At 40.2% G+C, this 27,645-nt stretch overlaps 2 protein-coding genes across 3 annotated transcripts in view; one reads left to right on the plus strand and one right to left on the minus strand.

Moving 5' to 3' along the window:
• The first annotated feature begins 2,783 nt into the window (after positions 1-2,783).
• Positions 2,784-15,208, plus strand: LOC108801607 (probable ATP-dependent RNA helicase DDX49). The gene is made up of 8 exons (XM_018573498.1): positions 2,784-2,938; positions 4,731-4,806; positions 5,828-5,904; positions 6,931-7,028; positions 8,290-8,364; positions 12,537-12,625; positions 12,732-12,803; positions 14,781-15,208. The coding sequence occupies exons 1-8, from the start codon at positions 2,784-2,786 to the stop codon at positions 14,955-14,957; spliced, it is 819 nt and encodes a 272-aa protein (XP_018429000.1). The 3' UTR covers positions 14,958-15,208.
• Positions 15,209-20,893: 5,685 nt separating this feature from the next.
• HOMER3 (homer scaffolding protein 3) overlaps positions 20,894-27,645 on the minus strand; it is a 131,269-nt gene continuing 124,517 nt past the window's right edge. For both annotated transcript variants that reach the window (XM_018573500.1, XM_018573499.1), the window contains one exon: positions 20,894-22,235. In XM_018573500.1, coding sequence (XP_018429002.1) covers positions 22,047-22,235 — 189 coding nt within the window. In that variant the 3' untranslated portion in view covers positions 20,894-22,046. The remainder of the gene's footprint in view (positions 22,236-27,645) is intronic.

Below are 27,645 nucleotides of genomic sequence, written 5' to 3' on the forward strand. Positions count from 1 at the left end.
TAGAAATACCGTTACCGGTAAGTCTAACGGAACATATTTAACCAATTCCGATTGTGCTAGTGATCTACACTTAAACTAATAACCCCACTATAGACCTTAATAAAATAGTGTTCCCCTAGTTGCTAGATGGGCCCTATCCTAAATTCTCTCATTGTATTTAAAACCATAGTGATACATTCCTTGTGACTATAACTGAGGTGTCTCATATGGTGATCTATATATAGAAAAAAAAGGAACCCCCCCCCCCTATTATAAAAAAAATGAATCAGTGAAAAAACCTTGCCTATTAGCTAGTGTCCAAAATTATTCATGTGTCCCTAAAAGTATAATTGTTACACAAATCTCGATCATTCAGTCAATATCCAAAGAAAATCTATCTAACCCGACACACTCCTAACAGTACCACACTAAATTGTGCGCCCTACATTATACGATGGGCCCAATTATAAATCTTCACTTATATTTAAAACATTGTTCGATGGTACCAAAAAGGACACTACACAAGACCAGACAAAACGCATTAAAAATAAAAAGAGGGGGAGGGGCCAACCCTAAAAGATTAGCCCCATTCCACACCGTATTGTCTAATACCGAATCAAACGGTCCCATATAGTGAATCCATGGTGACCAGATTAATTCAAATCTCTTTTCGTTATCCCTAAGGATGCTCTGCATCTTCTCATGCACCATTATCCATGACAGTTTCGCTTTAACCTGTTGAAAGGGTATAGTTGGTAACCTCCAGGATTTTGCTATGGTAGTTTTAGCTGCCAAGAAGAAGAATGATGAGGTTTCAATCTACAGTGATAAAATATATCTGGGATGGCAGGCGACCGAGAATGGCTCAAGCGGTTCTTTATCGATCCAAAAGATTTGGTGGATTGGGCGCGCCTAATTTCTATCAATATTATAGGGCAGCGCGGGTAGCACAATTGTCCTCAATATACAATCGGGGCTATTCCCACGATTGGGTTTCAATGGAGGCACTCTCTGCATCGAATATCTTTATTGAGATACTTAAATGGCTCAACCCGAGACATAGACCGGTTATATTGGCTCCAACTTTATCCCATTATTTGGCTATGTGGGACATGGTCAGACAGAATGAGTGCATGGCGTCATCTCGTACCCCTCTAGCACCGGTATTTAATAACCCGAATTTCCCTCCGGGCGGACAGTCCAAGGCATTTTTTTTGGTGGCAGGATAAGGGCCTTTATCGTATAGCACAGTTCTTTTGGGCTCAGAAACCCCTAACTCTCAAGTACTGTCAGGATACTCTCCACATGCCGTTATCTGAACAGTTTCGTTTTAGACAATTGTCCTAATTTTTTTGGCTCTTTAAGGTTACCCCCCTTGGATAAACCATTTATTACGGCATACGAGAAGTGGTGGATGGGGGATGGAGGATAGAGGGGTGGCATCTCAATGATATATTCTCTCTTGGTAGATATAAAGACTAAATTACCTTATATGTTAGCGTGGGAGAGAGATTTGGCAGCAATGCTGCCTCCGAGGATTTTCTGGGATGCTTAATATCTCCCTAATTGAAGCTAATTATAAGGTTTTATCTAGATGGTACCTGGTTCCCTCCAGGATGGCAAGGATATTTCCAGGGATATCCCCTAGTTGCTTTCGAGGATGTACACTTCCTGGTAATATGTATCACATCTGGTGGCAATGCACTAAAGTGCGCTCTTTCTGGAACAGACTCTTTGCTCTCGTATATGGAGTGGTTGCAGTCCATGTCCCGAAGGAGGCTCATTACGCCTTATTGAATTGCCCGATACCAGGACTTTTAAGAGCTCAAGAGAAATTGATATCATTCTGCATAGTCTTTTAAAAGAAGCTGTGTTAACTGTCCTGTCCTGGACATCTTAGCAGTCCAGCCATAATTTAAAGTGGAACTAAACAGAGAAGTGCTTCTGCTCCAGCAATGCTATGTCCATGCTATGCTATGTGAACTCCCTTGCTGGTGCCAACTTCTTTGTCTGTCTCTTGTTTTTCCTGGTTCAGTGTCTTCAGTCATTTGATTTGCCAGCCCAGAATCATATAACTCCTTGCATGTGCACGGGAGTGAAATCATTCCAGAAGCAAGGCATGCTGAGCTTATACACTGTCCTGTGCTTGTGCAGCTCAGTGTACATAGTTAAGGTTGAATAAAGACACAGGTCCATCGAGGTGGGTTTGTGTTTAAGTTACTAAGATTACCTGTACTCCTGTATATGTTGAGAAAAGTATCTAGACGGGTCTTGAATAATTCCATACAAGTAAAGTTTCACTTTAATAGGGTGTTTTTTTTTTTTTTTTTTTTGGTAGGGAAGGCATTATTGATAGCCTCCACCAACAGCAATTAGTTAAGAAAATCCATGTTTTTGAAACTGGAAAACCTTCAAATACAATGGCCAACAAGGCCAGAACTTTCATGGCAAAGATCTGTGACGGTAATGAAGTACCTTCAATGATTATGTTTTGAATGATGTATGTTTTTGTGTTGGCTAAAGCATAGTAATGTTGCTCCAGTATAGCACATGGAAGTAAAGGTGCAGTACACCTTTGCAGGGTTAGCCCCAAATAGTATTTATTATTTGAATACAGAGCTTAAAGAGTCAAGTGTTCAGAAGAAAACATAATAAATTAAATAACTAAGGTTAAAACATTGTTGCGGGAATTCAATATTAGATCTGTTTAGCTCATGAAAGTTAACCATTCTGAAGTTTACTGTGGATCTAATGTGAAAATATTTGATGGTTTTATGAAACAAAATGTGTAATGAGCTCTACAAATGCCTCGCTTTAGGGTGAAGACAGTGGAACAGCTAGACCAAAGATACATTCTGGTGCCTGAGAAGGTGAAGGATGCGTATCTGGTACATCTGATCCAGAAATTCCAGGATGAACATGAGGACTGGTCCATCATGATCTTCACCAATACCTGCAAGTGAGTTCTGTGTGAATGAAGCTGTCAGAACTGATAATGGGACTGGAACCAGAAAGTGTGCTCTTGTCAGCATGAATTTGTAGACATGACGGCTGTGTTGGTGACTTGGAGCAAATGAAAGCCCAAGGATCTGGTGTTTTGAGGTCACAAGAGTACCAGTTAAAAATATTTGTAGATCCATGGATCCTTTTTGTTTGCCTGCTTCATTTATAATTAACTGTGCGTGTTGTGTTTTTTGGTTTTCTCTTTTTTTTTTTTTATAAAAGAAAATGTATACTGCAGGAGAAGGCAACCTCAGCACTCTTGCACTCCTTCTGGAGGGTGGCTACTTTTGTTCCTCATGGTCCAACTATAATATCCCGTTTAGTAAGCTAATTTGTATTGAAATTTATAGTCCATCACAGGAGTGAGCTTGGAGCAGTGGCTACTTTATATCACACACAAGGACCATGGGGAACAGAAGTAGTCACCCTCCAGAAGGAAGGACAGAGTCGGCACCAATTCGGAGATGATTTGAGGGTCTACAGCTGAGTGATACACAAATAAGATACATTTTTGTTAATTGTTAGGGTACTTGTATGTATTTTTAAGATTTAAAGAGGAACTTTACCCAATTCTTTAAAATAACAACAAAGGCACCTTTAAGAAGTGTTTAGTAATGACAATCTACAAACCGATACTTCTAGACAATTTCCAGCTTTTTATTTTTTTGCATGCGTTATTTTTCTTTTCTTCCCCATTTTTCTGACAGTGGCCATTTTAATTAAGGGCAAGTTACTAGATCTCCCTTTACTTTCTGGAACTCTGGCACATGTCATTAGGACATGTCACAATGCACATGATCTCAGGGGAGGAAAATGCTTATCCCTGAGATTATTATTATTATTATTATACAGGATTTATATAGAGCCAACAGTTTGCGCAGCGCTTTACAATATAAGGAAGACGTTACAATACAATTCAAGACAAGATGGTAAGGAGGGCCCTGCCCGGGTGGGCTTACAATCTAACATTTCATGAGATTACAGATGAGATTTCCCAGAAATGCTCTGCTGATGTAACCATCCCAGGATGCAATGCTTTGGAATGATTGCATCATTTGTGCCAAAGTGGATCAGGAAGCAGGGAAAAAAAGAAACTATAATTAAAAGAAAAATTATGTTTAGCTAATGAATGTAAGGTGATTGCATATCAGCATGCAGAGCTGTATGCTGATGTATTTTTTTGTCAAAGGGGGTAAAGATCCGCTTTAACTCCTGAGTTTAGTGTCACTTTTAAATAGTTCTCCAAAAATGACTAAGGCATTTGCACAAAGGCATTGAGGAATGTGGTCTTTCATAGAACGATAAAAAACATAGCACACCCTTTTTTTTTTTTGCGCTGTAAGCACACTTTCTCATGTTCTAGATGTTTCACTGAAGGTTTGTGTTAAAGTGATTTTAAGACTGAGGCCATTGAGCCAACACATTTTTTTATTTTATCACAAATAGAATATCCACAATTTCCCTAATGTCTGGTTATAGCTTTTTGTCCTGGAGAATTCAATGAAATATTGTATTTCAAGGCAGTGGCCAGTCTACTTTTTGTATGCAGTGCTTTATGGAACCTCATTTCTTCTTTTTTTAATTGTATCTGGAATCAAATACCAGATATCAATAAGGTGGATTTTCCGTGGTTTACTGTGTATTGTATTTTGCCTATAGTTCTGCAATAATGTTTGATGTGCTTATTACGCTACATTTCGGTTTAATCTGTTCTTATGGTAAAGACTGTCTTCTTTTTAATGTTGCAGAAATTGTCAAATCCTGAATATGATGCTTCGGGAGTTTAATTTCCCTTGTGTAGCTCTACATTCTATGATGAAGCAGGTAAATTATTTCCTGGTAGATCATCAAAGTTTCGTTGCAACAAATAACCTATTAACCAAGTGGTCTGCTGTCTTGCCTCCATAGAATAGCATGTTAAAGGTTAGCTCAAACATATCCTCCCTTTTTTTTTTTTTTTTTATCCTTTAAAGTACAATTGAAGTTTTAAAGTATGCACATACATGGAGTAGTGTGCAAGATGTACGCCATGAAAAAAACTAAGTAATTAAAACTGCTGTCTTACAAGGAGTTGCGTGCAATGCACTGTGTGCCACCTCCTGTTTCTCTTTCTCTTCACAATGACAGTCACTGTGCGTTGATAGTATAGCTTTCACAATCTGGTTCTCCTACGCAGCAGCCGCACTGCCCGCCCGTCTTCTCCTTTGTCCATTTACAGAACGCTTTGCATTTTGTAAAAGGTTTCACAGAATCTTTTGTGATTAGAGGAGAGGAGGGTCAAGCAAATGTCGTGGCAGCTGCTTTGCAGGACACCCAAAGGTCTGCTGTTGGAGCAGCAGTAGTATAGCAATAGCTGTACTATCAGCGCTCATTAAAACTACAAACTGCAAGAGAAAGATAGACACACGGTGGCATACACGTCCTTGCACTTAACTACTTGTAAGCAAGCAGTTTTTTGGAATACATATGGGTTCATTTTTATTATTTCACACGGCAGTAGCGCCCCTAGATGGCGCTGATGATTATAGGAATTTTCTTATACTCATAAGGGGAATAGTGCTGTGCGAACGGCATCAGCCAAGCAGAACTTTATAAATAAACCCCCCTAATTTCTGGTCACAGGGAAAGAAAATAACTTATTACACACTTTAGTTTTCTAGGAATAAAAATTTCTTCATTTATAGTTTAATTTTTATTATCATTCTGTTCTACTCCTGTTAATCAAAACACAAATGACTGTTATCAAATCTGTCAGACGTTGAAAAGGTCCATGCTATATTCATCTGAATATATTAATACCAATATTGTCTGGTAGTAATACTGTGGTTTTTTTTCTTGTTTGTAGAAGCAGAGATTTGCTGCACTCGCAAAATTCAAATCAAGTGTTTTTAAGATTCTTATTGCAACAGATGTGGCTGCCAGGTAAATACAATTTTCTGATGAAAGCTCCTTAAGTGTTTTGTGGCTTAACCATTTCTACCTATTCGTTAACTCCAGCCATAATATAATGATTTAATTTACATATTTATATTGCACTGATATATGCAGAGCTTTAGAAGTAACATAGTCAGCCTCATCAGTCCCAGCCCTAAAAGAGCCTCCTATAACCGTCATATAGACACACTTTAGGGATAACTAAATGTAATGTTTTATTTTTTTTCTTGTCGGAGGTAAATCCAAGCAAACACAGGGAGAACAGAATTTATTCCGATCGTATTGTCTGGAGACCTAAATTAAAAAAAACTGGCACTGCAGAACAGCCACTTAGTTACCATGATTTCCCACAATTGAGTTATGTCAGTCCTGTCATTTTTTTCTGTATCTAAAGCTTGCAAAGATTATTCAGATCTTTAAAGCAAAATCCAAATATAAAAAAGAACAATTATTTGATTCAAGAAGTATTGTTTTTATTTTATATGATGCTTGTCTAAAGCCTACCTTTACATCAACCTGCACACATGAGATCAGCCTGATAGTCTAAGTGGCTTCATGAAGTTGTAGCAGGTGACCATATACAATAGTACATTTTGGCAGTGTTGACAGCATAATATATTTAATGTACTTGTTGCTGGAGGAAGTACAGACAGGAGCATACCAGTTTCTAGTGCAGTGAGCAGACTGCAAGCACGGAGGTGACGCATGGAGCTTAATTGCTGCAGGCACTGACGACTGAGGTCACCCTTTAGCTACTAGAGCATGGATGTGTAAAACAAAATTACTAATTTATTCGCAGCTAAAACTGTTGGTTTTTAATGTGTGATTTTAACTGTTCAGCTGGTGGTCCTAAATATAAACTCCAAATATAAAAATTGGTATTCTGCAGTTGCAGTATGTCAGGCTTTTAAGATTTAGATACTCTTGTACCTATATCCTGTTAGTATAATTGTCTTTTTAGAGCTGCTACTAGTTTAATCAGAAGCATACATCAATAATCGGTTCCATTTTCAGGGGCTTGGACATCCCAACAGTGCAGGTTGTGATCAACCATAACACCCCAGGCCTTCCCAAGATTTACATCCACCGTGTAGGAAGAACAGCAAGAGCAGGTAAGACATTCAGTCTCGTCCTACTGGGTGCAGTCTCCACAGGTGTTATCAAAATTTTGTATAGGGTAGATTTTCGTAAACTCTGTTTATCTTTTGTTTAAAATGAGATTCTGCCTTTTTATATATAGGGGTTTATTTATTTTCAGGCATATTTTTTTAAATTTTGGCGCAGTTACTTTTATGGAAGGCTTCCAGCCCCCACCACCCCGTTTTATACTCGCATGTCTCGAATGCGACAAGATGTTATTGAACAGATTGCAGAGCCCCTTGTCAAAATCATTCCTAAGAAGCATCCAATTATTAGCTTGTTCTCCAGTCTAACTCATGGCGATGAATGAGAGCGCATAAAACAGGCTTCCTGGCCAGGAAGATTTTAACGAACCAGTGTGTGGCCTTGCTCACTAGATCGGGGACCACTACAATCAGAAGGGTATGTGAGCTTTGGTGGATCTCGTGTAAGAAGATGGCATACAGGGACCATTGCTATCACACAGTGCCCAGCATTCTTCAGCTGCATGCTCCTGCCGCTCATGGGAGTATTTTGCAGTGGTTGGGGGAAGAATAAAAATACATGAACAGGAAGGCATATAGATCCAACCTGAATTAATTTCAGTTTTTTTGGGAGAAACTGCAATTAAGCTGAACTTATAAACCCAAGGACGAAAATGTGATATATTTCATCTTACCAGTGCCTAAATGTTGTGCATTTTCTGCAAGTACAGAACATTACCTGTTGATCCTGTAAATACATCAAGCTTGTAATTTCCTGTGTACTGAACTGAAACTTCAAACATATCCCGTCTTTCCAGTGTTCTTCTAGACTACAGAACACATCCCCCTGTGCTCTTTAGTCCAAAGAAGGAGCGCTAACCCTCCATAGATACTGTACAGACAGTGAGCATTGTTCCCATGGGATAGTAAGTGTATTACTGGGTGGATCACCAGGTAAAAACAAAGGGAAAGAAAGCTTGAAAAAAACAAATCTATTGCAGTCAGTACATCAACCTTTTGGTAAACTGCAATATATTTAAAAAAAAATTGTTTTTGTTTACTGGGTTTACTTACATTTTAAGTCAAAGCTAATATTGTAAAGATTTTACTTTTGTGCTTCCTTAGGTATGCCACAGAAGTGCTTTCTGGTGAATATCGCATTGAGAACGTGTATCTGAAAATAATTCTGAAATTATTTTTTTGAATTAGTAAAGACCCTGATAATGTAAATATTGCTTTCTAATGAGCACTTACTGAATTTTCCTCATAGGACGCAATGGCATGTCAATTACGCTGGTGACACAGTATGACATTCATCTGGTGCATGCAGTAGAAGAACAGATCAGTAAGTTGCTGGTTGTTTCAGAACACATCTATCATGCTATTAGCTTCAGTTTTGTAGCAAAAGAAAATGATTAGAGCAGCACCTTCATCCTTTGTTTCATCTTAGCAAGATGTATAAATACTAATGCGAAGCTGTGAGAATTCCCTGTCTCTCCACCTTGAGCTGCTTCACATCTTTTGCTAGGAACCCTAGATTCTAGCGGGTTTGGATTGTGATTATCAGTTAAAAGAATTTCCCAGTTTAGGCTGTTCACGGATAATGAGCAACAGCATTTCCAAACCAATGTTAAAGGAAGTCTGTATGGGAGATGACCTCTTTTTCTGAAAATGCTAGTTGTCTGACTGCCTTGCTGATTAGGTGTTTTAGACATATTTCTTATTGTATATATTTTTGTTAATTTAATTTGAGAAAAAAAATAAGCTACAGTAATCTTGTTAAAGCGGAATTTTACACTCCAAAAATCAAATTCTACCGATGCATCCCTCTATGTATGATGATTTATAATAACAGACATGTCAGCTGTAAAATGCTGTGATGTTGAAATACTTACACTTGCAGAGCATTCACTTCCTGCTCTGAAAGGGCAAAATGACTTCAGTTTGGCAAAGCAATGCACACTGGGATTGCCTTGTCATCAGAGCATTGCTGGGAAATCTCATCTGTAATCTTAGGAGATTTTTGGGAAAGGCATTTTCTTCCCCTGAGATGATGTGCATGGTCACATGTCTAGTCAAATGTGCCAAAAATCAACGAAGTAATCTGAGAGATGGTAAACATGGCCACTGTCAGAAGACTGGGGAAGAAAAGAGAAATAAGATATGTAAAAAATACAAAGCCTGCAATTATCTAGAAGGATGTGATTATTGATTGTCATTACTAAACATCTCTAAAGGTGTCTTTGTTGTTATTTAAAGATATGGGTAAAGGTCCACTTTAAGCACTTATAACCCCAGACGTTAATACATACCCCACCTCTATAAACAGTCGCTTTTAATGCAACCAAAAAACATACATTTAACATTTTTCTATTTGTGTAGGTCTAATTGGACCATATTAATTGCAAGAACTTGCGCTATTGGAAATTGGGGATAATAAGATATTATATGATATTAAAAATGATAAAATGTGTGTTAAAATATTAGTAAAAAATAGAATTGATAAATAGTGAAAGATAGTTGTTCTAAAAGGGTATGGGAAGCTGCTGGACTAAAGGCACTCAGCCCCTAATAGGATGTATAACCTAAAGTGACCAGCCCGCTTTTTTAAACAATATTTTTTGAGCGCTCTTTTTAACTTGTATGCTGCATGTTCTTAATAAACCTGGGTTTTATTACGCTATGAGCGTATGTTTTATTTCTACTATTATGTGATTGGATATCCCACCGGAGGGACCCCTAAAATACGAGGATACTCCGTTTAAACACCACGGGTAAACGGGAGACCTTTCCTTCCCTGAAACCTGACCCAGCGTGGAAATCTAGGACGGAGCTCCAGGCTTATCTTGACGAATCAAACGTGTTTAACATCTTCTGATCTGGTGAGTGCATTCCCTTGAGGGGATTTTCTCCGCTTTTTTCTTTGTTTTTTTCTTCCCTTTTTTTGGATTTGTGTTGGACACATTATTGTGCTGATTTTTCACTGTGGAAGTTTGGATTTTCGTTGGACACATTATTGCACTGAATTTTCGTAAGTGTCTTACATTTATGGACTTTAAAGACTTAAAAAACTACAAAAGATTTGGACTATTCACGTATACATTGATGGAAGTTTATTTCAGTTTATTTAAATGGTTACACATTGTTTATTCACCATTTATTATTATTAATATTATTTACTCACATTTGATACAATTATTCACAGTTTATCACAGTTTTATTAACATTTATTAGATAAATTTCATACATCATTTGATCACTTGTTATACACAACCATTCACATAGATTTAATCTAAAATATTGAGCTTTTGCGATACACCCCTGCACTGAATGTTTGATTTTTTAGCTTCAATTGCCTACCTCAAACCCTGATCCTAAACGTTTGATTTCTTACATCTTTGTCTGAAGGAGGGCTAGCGCTGTACATTCTAAGAATATACATCCTAAGTGGACCATAGCCAGAGAAAAAAAAAATTGAAAAGTAATACATTTCCCATAGGCTTAAAGAGCAAGATATTTAAAGGAGACGAATTTGGAGAGTAAAACGTACTCTCCCAATGTAATCACAAATCACTGATCATTTGGCTCACAGTCTTATCCCTAGAGAGAGCAGTGATGGCCAATCTCCGCTCCACACGGCGATTCCCCCCTCCCCTCTCTGTTCCTCCAGAGCTCATTGGAAGGACAGACAGGGGAGGGGGCGGCAGGCACAGCTGGCTCTGAAGAGGCAGAGCCAGTTGTCAATCAGGCAGTGGGGTGGATCCCAACAATATTGTTGGAATCTTTCTATGCTGCTTTGTGGCTCTGCGCTGTTAGCTTATAGTGGCCTATATGCTGACTTTGGGTCACAGGAGTACATTAGTAAATATACTCGTGGTTGTAGTTTCCTTTTAAGTTCCGCCAACCTCTTTTATCTCGCGTAATGAGAAATCGAACATCTCAATCCAATACAACCTAGTGTCTAATCCTTGGGCAGTCCCAGAAAATATCTAGTAATGCTCCTGATTCGGTGCATCCGCTAAAGCAACTGGAGAGGTGTTTCAAACATTTCTGAACACTACATGCTGACTTTGGTTGCTGCATGTTTGTTGCAGGGCTTTTATCCCCCTATGTGATTGGATGGGGGCTTCCTGGTGATCTGTAGATTGTTGCTGTCCAATCTTAGCATGCACACACAATGTCCCAGTACACTGGGCATCTGGTCTGTCCCTGTGCCCATAAAGGAGGAATGGACTACCTCCAGGCATACCTGCACTCAATTTATATTTGCTACATATGCTCCAAGATGGAGGTTCTAATGGATTAGCATTAGGACAACACTACATAGAGTAGTCTTGATGAGGCAGTGTGGCTTTTACATATTTTGCATAAGTTGTGCAAGTAAATCGTCTGTTTCTAACAGAAATTGTGTCAGCAGACCTCACATATTTTTTCATAGCTTGATTTATGGAGATCTTAAAGCTAGAGTCCTCAGGGAATATAAGGTTTGGGAGAACTCAGTCATGAGTTTACAATAGAAACAATATGAAAGTCTGTTTCAGTATATGGTGCCAATGTGGCCAATTTTTATAGCAAGCCACAGCAAAATATTGGGTACTAGCAACAAATAGGGTGAGGTGAGCAAGTGCTAAAATCGCCTAATTGCCCCCACTCTCTCCTGCTATAAAATAGTCACTTTCTGGTGTTTGTACTTCCACCCGGACTCTGTCTACTGCACAAATTGCTGTCGATACTCCTAAAAAAGATCTTTGCAAAAACTGATTTTCTTTCTGCACGTTCCTCAGGTGCTGGTGCCTGTCGATTTAACCACTCCGTCACCTAGAATTGCATTGTGGGAAGGCAGTGGAGAATGCACTTTGTGCCCCGTATGCAGAGGTTTAGCAGGGCACCAGGTGGCGGCAATCAGTATAGACAGTCAGGATTGTTAAGTGTTAAAGGGTCATTAAAGCCTCTGGGTTTTTTGCATATATCTACTGCTAGTAAGCAGTAGATATATGCAAAAACGTAAAAAAAAACTTTTTAAAAAGGTTAAAACTTACATGTGTCTTTGCCACGCGCTCTTGTCCGAAAATCTGAAAAGTCTTGTGCGGCCGCAAAGGATCTTGGGGCGGGCGCCTGTGCAGTTCAGATTTTCAGCCGGGAGACAAGGAGAGACACAAGGTAAGTCTATGGCAGCGTGCACCCGCATGCAGACACAGTGGGACAGGAGAAACATCATTTAAGGTAAGTGCTGATAATGTCAGCACTTACCTTTTTTAAATGATGTTTCTTAATTTGATTTTCAACTTCTTTCCTGTCGTTTTCAGCTGTCCCTCCAGAGCTGCTGCGGGTCTCCGATCAAGCGCTGACTCCTCTGTGCTCGCTGGCACTTCCTGTCCCACATTGGGGGGAGGGAAAAAAAATATATACTTTAATGTCACTTTAACTTGTTACTGGGATCTTGATGGAGATCTGGGTTGATGCATCTCTTGTACCCACATTTAATGTGTTTATTGCTTTTTCCATGTCTTTGGATAGATTTAAAGTTAAAAGAGTTTGGTGTAAAGGAACGCGAGGTATTGCAAATCCTTACTCAGGTGAATGTGACTCGAAGAGAATGTGAAATTGTGAGTATATTTGTATTTAATTGTAAGGGTGATGGTTTTATAAATGCAGGAAGTTGATGCATTTCTATGCCTCTATACAATAAAATGTATTGTCTTTTGATTGTAGAAACTGGAGTGTACAGATTTTGATGAGAAGAAAGAGATCAACAAACGGAAGCAGCTAATTCTGGAAGGGAAGGTAATATGCATTATAGTAAATAGGGTTGTCCTAGTTCGTTGAATCATTTTTTTCCCACTTTAACCAGTTGACATCCGCGGTGTTAAACCCCCTTCCCATCCAGGCCATTTTTCAGTATTCAGCGCTGCGGTACTTTGACTGACATTTATTCCGTCATGCAGCGCTGTACTGAAATGAATTTTATACCCTTTTTTGGGGACAGATAGAGCTTTCTTTTGGTGGTATTTATTCACCACTGGGGGTTTTATTTTTTTACTATATTAAGGAAAAATTACCGAAATTTAAAAAAAAAAACAGTTTCCCCTATATTAAATGATAAAACATTTATTATTACCCAATTTTTTGGTAAAATATAAAAGATGGGGTCACGTCGGGTAAAAAGACACTAAACATGTCAAGCCTTAAAATTGCGTGCGCGCGCGAAACCTCAAAAAACGATAATACCCAAAATTGGCCCTAGGCGACGCTTTAAAAGCTGTTACCGCTCATCAGTTTAGTGTTATCAGTGATTGATGGCCCTAAAATGATTGCTCTCACTGCGACGTTCGCGGCGATATGTAACATGTGTAGCGCAATTGTAATTTTTGCGCGCTGGGGCACCGGACGCGTATTTACGTTTATAGGCGCGTAAACGTGGGGGTGGGGGAGTTAAACATTTTGGGGGGGTTTTTTCCCCTTTTTTTATATGTGACTTTTATTTTATTTTACTTTTTTATGTGTTACTTTTATTTTTTTTTATTTATATTTATTTTTTTTGCACTTATTGGTATTGCTATTATATAGGGGGATAACAACCCTGGGGGGGGGGGTGCCGCGAACGAGCACATATAGGCGATCGGCGGGCTATGGACCCGCCGATCGCCTATATGTGAAACACCCGGTAACGGGTGTGTGCATTTAGCGGGTCTTTTCTGCCCGTGCGTGCCCGCTAGGGGGCGCGCGCGAGCAGAAAAAAATTGCCGTCTGGAGACGGCAACCCGCAGATGCTGCAGTGCCGTCCGTCCGTTTTTTTACTACGGGCGGACGGCAAGAGGTTAAGGAACTCCTCTCAGGACAACTGAAAGAATAATTAATTTACAAGACATACCCTGCTGCTTGGTAGGCACTCGCTGTACCACCAGGACTACTTATTTTATTGTGTCACATGTTCCAATTTAGTTTCAAAGCCTTTGCCTGATCAGCACAATATCGGTCTAAGCATATACCTTTTGTCAGTAGTTATGACTTCTAATACAAGTTTCCTGAACACACTGAGTCTCTATAGTTGGTGTACCCGGAGGCTGGAGGTATAGACATTTTGTACCCACTGGTGCATTCATAGTGACCTTTGCCTTTGTGTAGGCCACCTTGTTCCCATGTTCTCTAAATATTTTAAATAGTATTTTGGAATAGAATAGATAGTGGAATAGATGATACTCTAAATAAAACACTTTATACCTTTACTATACTGGCATAAATTAAACTATAATTTATGCCAGTATAATTTCTCAAGTTTTTTTATTTAGAGTGTATCATCTATTCTATTCCATGTGCTTATTTCCGTCAGTATGAGAGTATGGTACTCACAGTTTAACCCTTTTGCTATCACTGCCATATGTCATAGGTCAGCAGCGGGCCATTGTAAGCAGACTAGTCAGGAGTTTTTACGCTCTGTCGGTTTTACACTGGCAGTGATTTGGGTGGCAGTAAATTTATTCAGTCACTTCCAAAGGCTCTGACGTGCGTATTTTCATGATGCCTCCCGCTGTGTTTCACTGGCCCTTCAGGGTGTCAGCGGAGAGAGACCAGCGAACATGCGTTCACCGATCTCCTTCCTGCTGACTGAACCTGGAAGCGACCATGGTTTTTTCACTTTGGCTTCTGTGCATGCTAAGGAATAATAAAAGCACTTCTCTGTGGGAAGTAGGGTAATAGGTAGAATGTTCATTTATGGTAATCTTTCTGTAACCTCCTTAACATTTCCCTTGTACTCCTAAGGATCCTGATCTGGAAGCAAAAAGAAAAGCAGAGCTCGAAAAGATAAAAAAGCAAAAAAAGAAATTCAAGGAGCACATTCAGGAGTCAATGCAGAAGAAAATAGATGCTGTGATGCGCAGGAAGCTGCAGAAGAAACGCCTGAGACAAAAGAAGGCAGCAGCCAAAACACAGCAGTGACTAAACCAAGAGTAGGCAGCATTGCCTACTTCTGAATGAAGGCCTGACATCAGGTCCGCAAAGACTGACCTTTTCTAGATATCTGTACTTGTCAGTATTCATTATCCTTAGGGAATATCCTGCTCTTGCTTGGCTTGCCCGGCGAGGATCCCTGGCACCTGTTGTTATTACTCACTACATCGGATTGAATTACTGCCACCTGTTGAGCCTGTCACTGGTCTGATATTTTGAAAGACAGATGTACCTGTGTGTGGCAGATATCTGACCACACAGGTCTATATGCTGATATGAAATGATCATTTTTGTATTTTCTTTTTTGGGGGGGGAGGGGGGGGCATGGAATACGTAAAATAAATGATTTCTATTGTAACTTAATAGTATTGTGTACAGTATCTCATAAAACAAAGTGATATTTTATTTTGGATAGAAGTCTACATAATTAATTTTGTCTTTAGTGCAGTTGTACAAGTGCCTCTCGTGTACTGAAATTGCTTACACTGATTTCACTGTGAGTTTCCCACAGTGTGCATTAGAAACTGCAGCAAGTCAGATAAGCCCTGCCTTTTTTCTGCCTGGAGGATGTCAATCTAGCTCTTTTATACCTCACCCTGAATGTCCCTGGCCTACCCCTTTTATTGGATTCCAGTTTTTGCAATCATGGAGGCTCAGCATGTGGGTGTTACTTAGGGCAGTCTTAATTCAAATGCACCCTGCCTAGGAATGTCTACTCTGCTAGACTGACCTCATTCCATCAAGACATTTTTTATATTTGCATAACCCCTCCCATAAGCCATCTCACTACAAGCATAAGGACTGAGTGCTCTGAGACATGGTGCTGTGATATTTTCTGGAAGCTCTGTACAGCTCTCTGCTGGCCCCTCCCACCTGCGATGATCTGCCTCTATTGTAAAGAGCGTGCAGAGACCCAGTGATGACATTACTAGGTCTGAAATACTGTGTGTAATGAGAATGGAAAGGTTTTTTACTCAAAATGTAATTACCATTTTGATGAGGGGGGCAAATAGATGTGGATTAAACTTCAGCTTTAAAGTAAAGAATTCTGTAGCATATTTTATTTCACTTCATATAGCTTTTTATTTAATTTTTATCTTTCTGACATATATATGTAATGTGTGGCATTAATGAACTGTGTTCATCCTTCAGCCCAGGTTAAACTGTAAGCATTGTGAAGGTAGTGTTTACCTATTTACTGATTCCCTACAGAATGCTGATACTGCTTATGTTATCCCATTGGGATACAAGGAGCACACTCAGGTCTATTCACGCAGGTGTTTGGTAAAATATTTAAGTAAATTTACATTTAGCAAGATGAGACTGAACAGTTGTTGGTAACTATTCATAGAGCAATGGTGAGGAAGTGACCTGTCCATTTACCCAATTCTAAAAGTCAGTGCAGAGCTGTAAATAGATCAGGGAAGATGATCATCCAGCACCACTAAACAGACAGGGAGAGGGTATTTTTGGAGTAGTCAGAAGAAATGTTTTCTGTGAAACAACCCATCCAGCATGTTAACAAGTGCAGATATCTTCCACCTTTTGTCAGTCTGGTGCTTCCAGAATATATTTTGTATATATAATACATTAATTTGTGTGTGTTTCCATTTTAATCCAAGAAAATTATTCTTTTAGCTTTAAAGAAATGGATGGATTGTTGCTTTTACAACTTTACCTGTCCAAAGGGCTACATATCTTGTAGTCTTGATTGAAGATAATACAACCAGGTTGTGTGGAAAGCTTGCAGATGACAGGGCTTGGTTTACCTGTGCCAAGAAGCCATGACCCTTGGCTCCATTTGGTTCTTTGAACTTTCCTAAGAACAAACCAGCTTCTATGCATCAAAGTTGGAAGTCTCCTTCTTTGGTGCTTGGTCAGTTTGTAGTACTTATGTACATGGTCTAAAAAGGTTAGATCCACCTTATAACGTACTACTTCTGCCATTTCAATTCTATAATTTTAATGTGGCTTAAATTCAGGGTACAACCAGTTTCCTAAAAATGTTTGACCTACTGCACATCAACCGTTTTCACTGGTTCCTCCTACTGAACTCCACTTCATTACAGAAACTGATAGTGATGTGGTGGTCAGAAGGAAGAGAGTGTGAGAGAGCTGCAGAAGATCCAGGAGGTCAACACTTTCAGTAGTGTTTCCAGGCAGACTTTGTTCTCTACACATTTGTATTTAGTTTATTTTGTTTTGTTTTTTTGTCAAGAAAGAAAAGTTACACACACCTGTTGTTGAAAGCTGCAAAGCTTTATTAAGTCTGAGAAAAGCTTCAAAATGTCTAAACGGTTCCAAATGTACGAAATTTCATTGTGTTCTACTGATACCTTGGGTATAAATAAGGGAAGTAGCAAACAAGGGTTGTGCTTTTATAAAAAAAGAAAATAAGAAATGGCTCAATGTCGACTGGTATTTTTGTTCCTGAACTGTAAGTGAATGCAAAACCCTGTAATATTATACTGAACCAGCTAACAGATTTTGCAGTGTCTATTGTTTCCCAGTAATCATTTTTACATGGCATTCCTGAGATCTGAAGGCCTGAAATAAGGGGCCTTGCATTAATACACAGATTTTTCAGTGATTTCAAAGGAATGCAAAACTATATGTGAACTTGGACTATGAAATGGAACTGAGCTTGAACATTGCCATTTCTCACTCTTATGTACTCCTTTTATATCTTCAGGTGTGTCAATGTATACCATCTACCCTAGAATGATTGTTATTCAAGCAACTACTTGTATAGCCTATATTTCCTTCTGTATAGGGTTAGCATCAAATTAAACTTCATGATATCTCCGTATGCACAAGCTTTTTTGAGATTGCAATAGAATCCACAAGGCCAGTAGAATTGCAATGCTCAAGGACCATGATTCTCACTGTATCAGTATTTCCTTAATTGACTGCAGCCAAAGTGTTGTGTCTGCCACAATATGGTGACCTTTATGTGGCTCTAGAAGACCTTGCAGCCCTGTACTCAAGTATGTTTACTGTTCTTGGCCTCTCCTTTTTCTCATAATGTGTGTATGCTGCAAGGGTTAAGAAATCCATCAATAGTTGGAACGTTTTCCTAAAAAAAAAGCCTACTGGAATTAAAAGTAACAATGATTCAAGTATTTAAAGTTTCATCTTTATGTCTGGATATACTTATTTTGATGGATGTACTCTATATGGCCAAAATTTTGTGGACACATGATCACACCTATATGAGCTTGTTGGACATCCAATTCCAAAACCTGGCTACAACTGCTTCCACTCTTTTCGTAAGGCATTACAGAAGATGTTGAAGTGTGTCTGGATGAGTGTTTGTTTGTGAGTTTAGGAACTGATGTTGGATGAAAAGATCTGGCCTGTAATATGCATTCCACGTCATCCAAAAGATGTTCAATGAGCTTGAGATCAGGGCTCTGTGCAGGGCACTCGAGTTCCTCCTCACCAAACCATGTCTTTATGGACCTGGCTTTGTGCACCTGAACTTAATGGTTTGGAGGAGTGTCTACATGCTTTTGGTCACATAGTGTATTTTAGAATCATGAGGGAATAAAATATTCTGGAGATGTTTGATATGCCTATATGCAGCTTATATATTGGTAGTGCAATAATCCAATGCCTGTAGCTTCAGTACAAATCCTTCTTAGAGCCTATGAAATTATTTTGTCCACAGTTTCACTACAGCCTCTTTTTTCCCCTTGTTCCAGCTTTTCTGATTTTGTTAAAAACGCTGTAAACTAATGCTGTGGTCAATGTTTACGCTTAGCAGTGTGTAAAAAAGATTATTGTCCTTTTATCATACACTGGTACTTTCCCCAATCTTTTCAGAGCGATCCACTTTTTTGATTTTTCATATCGTACCATGTAACAGTACTTGGCATTAATATTTCTAGGGTGGAATGTTAAAGTGTGCAAATGGATTTATAGTGCATGCAAGCTATAATACAGCACGCTCGTGGTGCCTTGCACAATATAAAGACTTCCTAAAATATATTCACAGATGTTTGGCACTTTTGTGTGAAGTTGTTGCAGCTCCAAGATTCAGGAGAACAAGGGGGTCCAGCAGAAGCATGGGTGTCGGGGATATGGGCAAAATCCCCTCTCAGAACTGTGAACATTGTCAATGTCAAAGATGTTACTTGGATTTGGTGACAGTTGTATCCATGGGGATATTTTCCTACATATTTGGTTTGTTGTGCATGAGGAGGGGCACAATAAAAAAACCATTAAAGACCAGTGCAATACTAGCTTTAGTACCACATGGAAAGCTAAAGCAATGTAAAGTCTAGTACGATCTTACTGCCCTCAGACACAATAGACTGCAGAGATGGTCACAATGCTGCAAATATGTCTAAGCCAAGCTTCTACAGAAAGGGGAAGGCGGCAAAGTGCTAGTGATAGCTGAATTCTCTTTCTTAAAGCAACTCTGTCACTAGGAAAATCAAACTGAGATTGTCAGCCTGCAAAAGATTGCTAATGCATACCTGTCCAGCAGGTAGTGAGTGAATCTTTGTTCTTTTGTATATCACTGATATCTAACAATCCTGGGTATATCTAATAGCATGTTCTGTGCTGCATGCTGGGGTTTCTCATGCTGGCCGTTAACACCACTGTTGTCTCTTGTGATGTAGCAGACATTTAGCAAAACCTGTCAGGGTTTCTTACCCTTCCTCCCCCAGGTGGCTGCAGCATGCCTTGTTTGCAGTATGTTTGACACTGTTTCGTTCCTCTTTGGTGCCCTCCTATGACCAGACCCGTAGACATCATCATTCTGCAACTACTGACACATTTCTGTACAGAGTGATGATGCAAACACCAGTTCACTATTTAACCTTTTAGCTTGTCCATTCAGTCGCCACTCTTGCATGTGTTCAGATCTACCAAGTGCTCTCCTTTTGTTCCTGTTCTCTGTGTATGACCATGGCTCTGGCTCACTGATCTTCTGGTTCCTGACTCCTGCTATTGTTTCCGTTCATTCTGCTCTTGAGTTCCCTGACCCGGTTAAGCTGACTACACCCTTTGACATCTGACCTCTTGCATTGCATCGACTACGTCATGGACTTCCTCCATTGTTTTTTGCCATTTTTGTTGTTTTTTCTCATTTTAATAGCCTTTTAATTTTAATCTGCATTTAAGTTTCTGTCCGGTTTCTTGGCTTCCCAACAGAACCATAGCAAGCAGCAGGGGCCTCAATATTTTTTGTAGATGCAAATCTCTTTACCCACCTACCCTCTCCTCTCTAATTTAATATGCAGGAATCATTCCACCCCCACCCGCAATTACATGCAGAGCAGACTACAATCTATGTGTTTTTTCAAAGGCAAGCAGTCTGTATCAGTACCACGCTACTGTTAGAAGTAATGCCAGCAGTGGAGCTGGAGTTAGCCCAAAACCACCCTCATATAAGTGAAAATGTGGGTGATGTATAAATATTAAGTAAGGAGAGGAATAGTGGGAAACAGAGTTGTTTAGAAAATGGATTCTTTTACAGGCACTCTTCTGTAGATAAATGACTATTAAGGTGATGATTTTCACAGTTATTTTCTTATTTGTTCCAAGTATATTATACATTAAAGCACAATTGAAGTTTTGGTTTAAATCAGCTAAATGCATCAAAACAAAAGGTGTTCAAAGCATTAGAGTTTGTTGTCTTTAAAAAACAACCCACAGCCTGAGCAGAAAAGCCTCTGTCCTGCCAGCATGCTGCAGAATGGGACCATCTCTCTGTGTGGAAGTAGCGGCCTCTCTGCACAGGTCCAACACACCACCTGCTGAGTCAGAGCTTGATTTTATTTAATCAGCAGGAAGCATGAGCTGTGCTGATTGTAAAGCCATAGGTCTAATTCAGTTGAGTGCTCGTTGGACATCTGCACAGGGACCACTGCAGCAGAATGAATGGAAGTTCAAAAACGATCTGTGTAAACGTAGGGAGTTGTCACTACTTTAAGAAAGTTGCCAGTCTGTTCCTGACATACAAAAAGATTGAGAAGCAGTAATTTAGATATAATGTATGTACTTATTTCTGGCACTTAGGACTGCAAAGAGTTTTTGGCTGCAGTCACTAAAAACAGCATGTGAATGACAAGCAGTGAGCTTACAGTACTTAGAGAACAAACTGTAGGCTGTCTGCTTTTAGAAAATATAATGTAAAAGCTTGCCTAAATGAAGGCCCCCTAATTTATTCCCTTTTCCATGTAATTACCACAATACACTGAAATGGGCCATCAATGAAAGGATGTGTATTTTACTGGCCATTCATGTCCACCAACCCTGAAGATCTTTGACATGTATTCAGTTAAACAGGGAATGTATCTTCCTTCTATTAACCTATTACCTTTTTTTTCACAGTTCTTAATTTGCTATATTAATAGCTTTTCATACTTCTAAGAAGGATTAGCTTTAGCAATGACAGTTATTGCACACTAGTCTCAATAAGCGGCAGTACCATACTTCATATCTAATGAGAAGTACCTTTTAAAAATAAAATGTTTAGGATAACAAGTGAATGTCTCTTCTGAGAAGATGCTAACAGTCCAATCACAAGTTTAATTAAGGCATTTAGATAGCTGGTCCCAGATTTCACAGGGATGGTTTTCTGCATCTGTCCTCGGAAAGCTGGTCTATGGAGTAGAAATACAGATGGGTTACATGGAATATCCAATAGCTTATAGAAGGGAATTGAATTGTTTACATAGACATATCCCGCATCTTTTGCAGTTTTTATTTTGGTTTTGTTTCATGGCTTTTGTTCCTGGTTTGGGATTGATAAAAATTGCAGATGGAAAAAAATCTATTTTCTATTAGGTACGCAGTGTAATTATTACAAATAAGAGCAACTAAGGTATGCTCGTCCTGGCTGAGCAGGTGATCTGTTATTCCTACCTCTACAGCTGCCTGGGCTAGAACACTAACATGATTTACAGGCAAATAGCCAGTAAATAGAATGAAGCGGCTATAGTTGGACTCCAGGCTCACCTGTTTCTTCTGTTTACCTCCCAGGAACAAGGCTAGTGTTGCCCTAAATTACATTGGGCATACAATCATTCTCAACAGTTCTCAGCACCAACCCTTTCCAAACACTCAATTGCTGTCTAGGAGTTGGGAGAGTCCCAAACGCATTTCATTGAGCTGACAGATCTTTACATCCAGCTCATCTCCTGCTCGGCTGATCTCTTCTCGTATCCTGTCCCTTTCCAAATGTGTTTCTTTCAGGTTCTGCTCGGCTTTCTGCAGCTCCTTCTCCAGCTCCTGGTTTCGATCCTCCAACTCCTGCCAAAGCAGACGAGAAAATGTAGATTAAGTGGTAGTGCAGAATACCAGACTTTTTCTGTGAGGTTGGATAAGCCAAACTGGACTGATTACACTAAAATACTGGGTCACCAACATATTTCCAAAATAATGTGGGTAGTTGCCTTGCATTGAAGAAATCATGTATGCAGTATATCAGTTCAAGGAGTAACAAGCCCATGCTTTTCTTCTGCTCTACTGTCACTCTGTTTGCACCTGGAAGAAAAGGGAAATAGTCTGTACTTCTGGGTATGAGCTTACCTGATAACTTGTTAGAGTTTTGGGTCTGGTTGCCAGGTCATTACTAAAAATGCTTACATCTCCAGAATTTTATTAATTCCGGAGAAGTAAACAGAAACAAAGCACAGCATGCGTCCATCACACATGCTGTGCTTTGGGAGGAGGCTGAGGCATAAAAAAGCAGATCCAGGACAAGGGAGGAGGGCAGAGGGGAGGACCTTGCAGAGTGGCAGCAGGGTGCCACTAAGACGCCAGCAGCCAGGGCCAGGCAAACTAATTTCTCTGCAGAGGCAGAGGCAAAGCGATCTCTGCCCGACAGATGAATTAGAGTCCCAGTCGTGACATCACAGAGCTGTGCCTTCCTTCTCCCTGTACTGCCACTAGCACCAATGCAAGGGGGGAAGAAAGAGGTTAACAATACCACTGACCACCTAGACATGCAAGGGTAGAGAGTTTAACCCCTTCCCCCTTGCACTGGTGGGTGGCAACTTGCAATATTAATTAACTTCTTCCCCCTTGCACTGGTGGGTGGTCAGTTGTATTGTAAATTTCTGCTGACCACCCATGAATGCAAGGTGGAGGAAGGGGTTAATTAATAAATACACTGACCACTAATGCTGGAGGTTATATTTGCATCCACTGACCATCAATGTTGGGGGTATTAATGCGTACACTGGCACCAATGCTAGGGGTTATTTTTGCTTCCACTGGCACCAATCCTGGGGGTATTATTGGGTCCAGTGACACCAATGCTGGGGGTTACTATTGTTGGAAACGCAACAGCATATACTGTTATGTCTTTTGTGCTGTAGATGGTGCTGTAGTGCAATGTTAGTCTCTATAGTCTCTATATACATACTTATCTATGATACACAGGAGGTTTTCCTATATATATTTCCTGCACTACTCACATGTAATATTTTTCTAAGAAAGTAAAACTTAATTCAGCATTCCTCGAGATTCCAGTGCTTCATCTAATCACATAACCAACAATTATTGTGTCCACTGGCACCAATGTTGGGGGTTATAATTGCATCCACTGGCACCAATGTCGGGGGTTATTGTGTCCACTAGCACCAATGCTGGGGGTTTATTTTTGCGTTCAGTGACACCAATGTTTCACAGCTTCTCTCTGGGCACCAGCCTTGTCCTGGCAGTGGGAGAAAAAGCAGTTGGCAGGAGGAGGAGGACAAACAGGCTCCCTCAGCGTTGTTGGATGCCGCTGCCTCCACCAGGATTTCCCAGAGGACTGGAGACCAGCGATGGCACCAGAGGGGTAAGTGTTTCTTTGAATGTATGGGTTTTTATTTATCCATGTGTATGCAGTCAGTGTCAACTAATTGGTTGGTGTGTGTGCACCTGGCTCCAACCTATCTACCACACCCCTGCTTTGCCTTCAGCTACGTGTCCAATATACCATACACAATTGTTTGGTTTAATCCACAAGTACTTTTTTTTTAATTTTTTTTTTACTACTGCTGTTTTTTTATACTGGCTTATCCAAATAATAAATAAAATAAAGGCTGGATCACAGGGGGATTTGGTTCTGAATTTGGGACAGTAGAACCTTCAGTGTCCAACGCGTCTGGGTGTGTCAGATGCCTGTATCCCCTGCTATGTGCTGTGGTTCCAAGCCCTATAGGACATTTCTGCATAGCCTGCTAATGCAGCCTCTTAATACATACCTCTCCAGTGGTAGACAAGTCCTAACTTAGTTTTCTATGAGCTATGGCCTCCAGCAGAACCTTCAGTGTCCAACAGGTCTGGGTGTGTCAGATGTCGGTATTCCCTGCTAAATGCTGTGGTTCCAAGCCCTATAGGACATTTCTGCATAGCCTGCTAATGCAGCCTCTTAATACATACCTCTCCAGTGGTAGACAAGTCCTAACTTAGTTTTCTATGAGCTATGGCCTCCAGCAGAACCTTCAGTGTCCAACAGGTCTGGGTGTGTCAGATGTCGGTATTCCCTGCTAAATGCTGTGGTTCCAAGCCCTATAGGACATTTCTGCATAGCCTGCTAATGCAGCCTCTTAATACTTACCTCTCCAGTGGTAGACGAGTCCTACCTTTAGTCTTCATTTAGAGCTATGGCAGAACCTTCAGCATTCAACACTTCTGGGTGTGTTAGATGTTTGCGTTCCCTGCTGAATGCTGTGGTTTTAAGTCCTATAGCACACAGATAGATCCATAACACATATTGGGGGAAAAGTCATGTTAAGGTCCTGCCAGAAGCCATATCTTTTGAAAGGGTAAAGTGAGGACTTGCTGTCCGAGTAAGTATTAAAGGAGAACTATGGGGTAAGTGGTTTTCCCCATAGTTCTCCTAAGGGTCATGGGAGGACACAAACTAGCATCCTCCCGTGACCAAAAGCCCAGTATAGCTACAGCTCGCGGTATACTGAGAATGCCGCAGCCAGGACAGTTTTCCGACATTACTGTCAAGATCCACCCAACTGCGTGATTGACAGCTGGCTCTGCCTCTAGATAGAGCCAGCTGTACCCTCCCCCTCCCCCGTCCGTTCCGCAAGTCAGTGCTGGAGGGGGGGGGATCCCTGCAGGGAGCCGTGAGTGACACTCACGGCTCTCTGCCGGGACAGGATCGAGATGTGAGCGAGCGACGGTATGTGTTCACTCACTTCCCGATCTATTGAGCCGACGTGTGACAGTTTCATGGTCACAGGTCGTCTAGAACTATGAGGTTGAGTGAAAATCACTCAACCTCATAGTTCTCCTTTAAAAGTCCCTGTTTGCATGCAGGCCGTTTTTTTTATAATTTTCTGTCAAGTGACAAAGTGGCTTGTACACATAGCAATAGCAACAAGTATTAATTTGTGGTCCCAAAAGGTAGTAGATACACATGGTTTTGGGTACAAATTAACAATAAGAGAAGCATTAGGTGTATTTGAATGAATAAAAATATATCTGAGAGTAGTAATAAAGAGATGCTATGGAGCTCTGTTTCCAATACACATGTCCGAATGCTGTAGCAGCTAAGCTGCTGGTACCCACAATGCAAAGCTGCTGCAGGCCAGGAGTTGAAACCAGAACACTGTGGGGGTTCTTTTGCTACAAGGGACATGTATTAGACTTATTCCAATACTCCTACCCAACATCTCTAAAGTTTTTCTGAATGTTTACAGCAGACCTAAGCTATGCGTTTAGGATCTGTTTTAAACATTTATATGCATTGTGTTGACATTCATTTATGGAAATACTTTCCAGAGCAAACAAATTCAGCAGGGAGCTTCTAAAAGAGTGCAGCTACAGCTCAAGATGTTAAACACATGGTAAGAAGGCAGTGAAGACAACATCGCTGAAAACAACTGATTTTATTCTATCATGGTTAATCACAGTTTTTAAAGCTGCACGAATGCAACATTCAATGTTCATGTGCCTTAACAAGGAAAATGTAGATTTGCTGTGATGGAATTCTCACTTCCTTAAATGCAACATGGTTGTTAGGTGTCAAAGCAGAGGTTCCTATGTATTGCTGTGCACTAAGGGCTTGTTTACACCACATACGATATGTATGGTGTGAACAGGGCACATAGCAAATAACTGTTATCTATGTACCCTGTTTACACCATACATGTGCAGTGGTGTGCAGAAAAACGGCACAATGGACATGGTGTGAGGAAGCCCTTACCCCAGAAGTGTTGATAGCTGTGGGGCAAAGCACAGCTCTGTAGCATAACACGCAGTGTTTGCTATGGAACCAGCAGTCAGGCAATGGCAGCCTCCGGTACAACATAACAGCCGCAGTTAATCTAGTTACCAGTGGTCTTCACAGCTTCTGTTTTAGTTATTAAATTAATAAACTGATTAAATTAATCCTCTCTAATGTCATCTGAGGGTTGGCTAAGGTGTCTGCATTTCTTTGTCCATAAAGGGGGCACTTACCTTACCAGCAGCATGGTCACACTTTTCACACTCTGGCCACCAGGTACAAGTGACCATATGACCCACAACCCCCACCCATAATAGCGTTGGTTCCTTGGCCTAGGGATTTCCCAAGGAGCCAGGGATGGAGTCCATAGCCAAGTGTAAACTATGACAGGTCAGTTTGAAGCTTACGCAGAGCTTTCTTTTCCCAATCCTGGTGGCTGAACAGAACCATGTGTGAGCAAGGAAAGGTGAGTATATGTTGCTGGGAAGGTAGGTGACCCTTTATTATGGCCTGCATTAGCTTTATGGTTTGCTTAACCCAGGCTACTAAATTTATTTTTGTCAGGCACAAAATCTATTCAGCCCCACATCAAACACTACTGAAAATGAGCTGTATCTTTTTGTAGACATTCATATTTATTGGGCCAATGAATAAAACTAATGCTTTGTACACTTACTAGATAGTTGGGCAATGTGAAGATGATTAATATAAGCATTGATATGTACTTATCCTAAAAAAACTTACAAGGGGTAAGTTAGCACTTTTTACATGCAAAAGAGGTCACAATTAGATGTAGATATATTAGTATGTCGTTTCTAGCCCCTTCTCCTATTCTGCATTCACAGTCTGTAGGAGGCCAGTCCAGCATTGCTCCTCTGACTCGCGTTTCTTTTCACAGGAGCCTGGCACAACCACAGACCCAGACTGTTAAAATCTACTTCACACTCTCTGCATCCATTGGTTATCCTCATCAGTACATTTATTTTCTGGTGCTAGTTAATTAGGTGATGTCTACGAAATTGGTGATGCTAATTAAAGATAACTACTATGTCCTGAAGTTTTTGTTTCTTCTTTTTTTTTTTTACTACCCCGAACAAGTCAAGCAGCTATAATCATCCAAAACAGGTCAAACATGACTTCACTATTCACTTTCTATCAACTGTAACCCTGACAAGGTGCACTCTCTGGGTCCAGGTTCTTTCACCTAGATTGCACAGAGAGTGACCCTTTAGTACCAATTCTATAATCAAGAGTAAGATGACAAGCTCCTGGGGAACACTGTATATAACACCGTGCTGGGGCAGCAATTATTCCGCTGCACTATAAAAGAAATGTTCGCCTTTAGAGGAAAAGATGGCCACTCCTCTTTCATTCTCTACTACAACCAACTGCCCCAACCGTTACCTTACAGCTCTTCAATCTCCCGTCTATACCCCTCTCTCCTAATTGGATCCACATCACTCAATCACCAGAGAACGTAATGTG

Source organism: Nanorana parkeri, unplaced genomic scaffold, assembly GCF_000935625.1.
Source record: "Nanorana parkeri isolate BGI_ZX_2015 unplaced genomic scaffold, ASM93562v1 scaffold2402, whole genome shotgun sequence".
NCBI lineage: Eukaryota > Metazoa > Chordata > Amphibia > Anura > Dicroglossidae > Nanorana > Nanorana parkeri.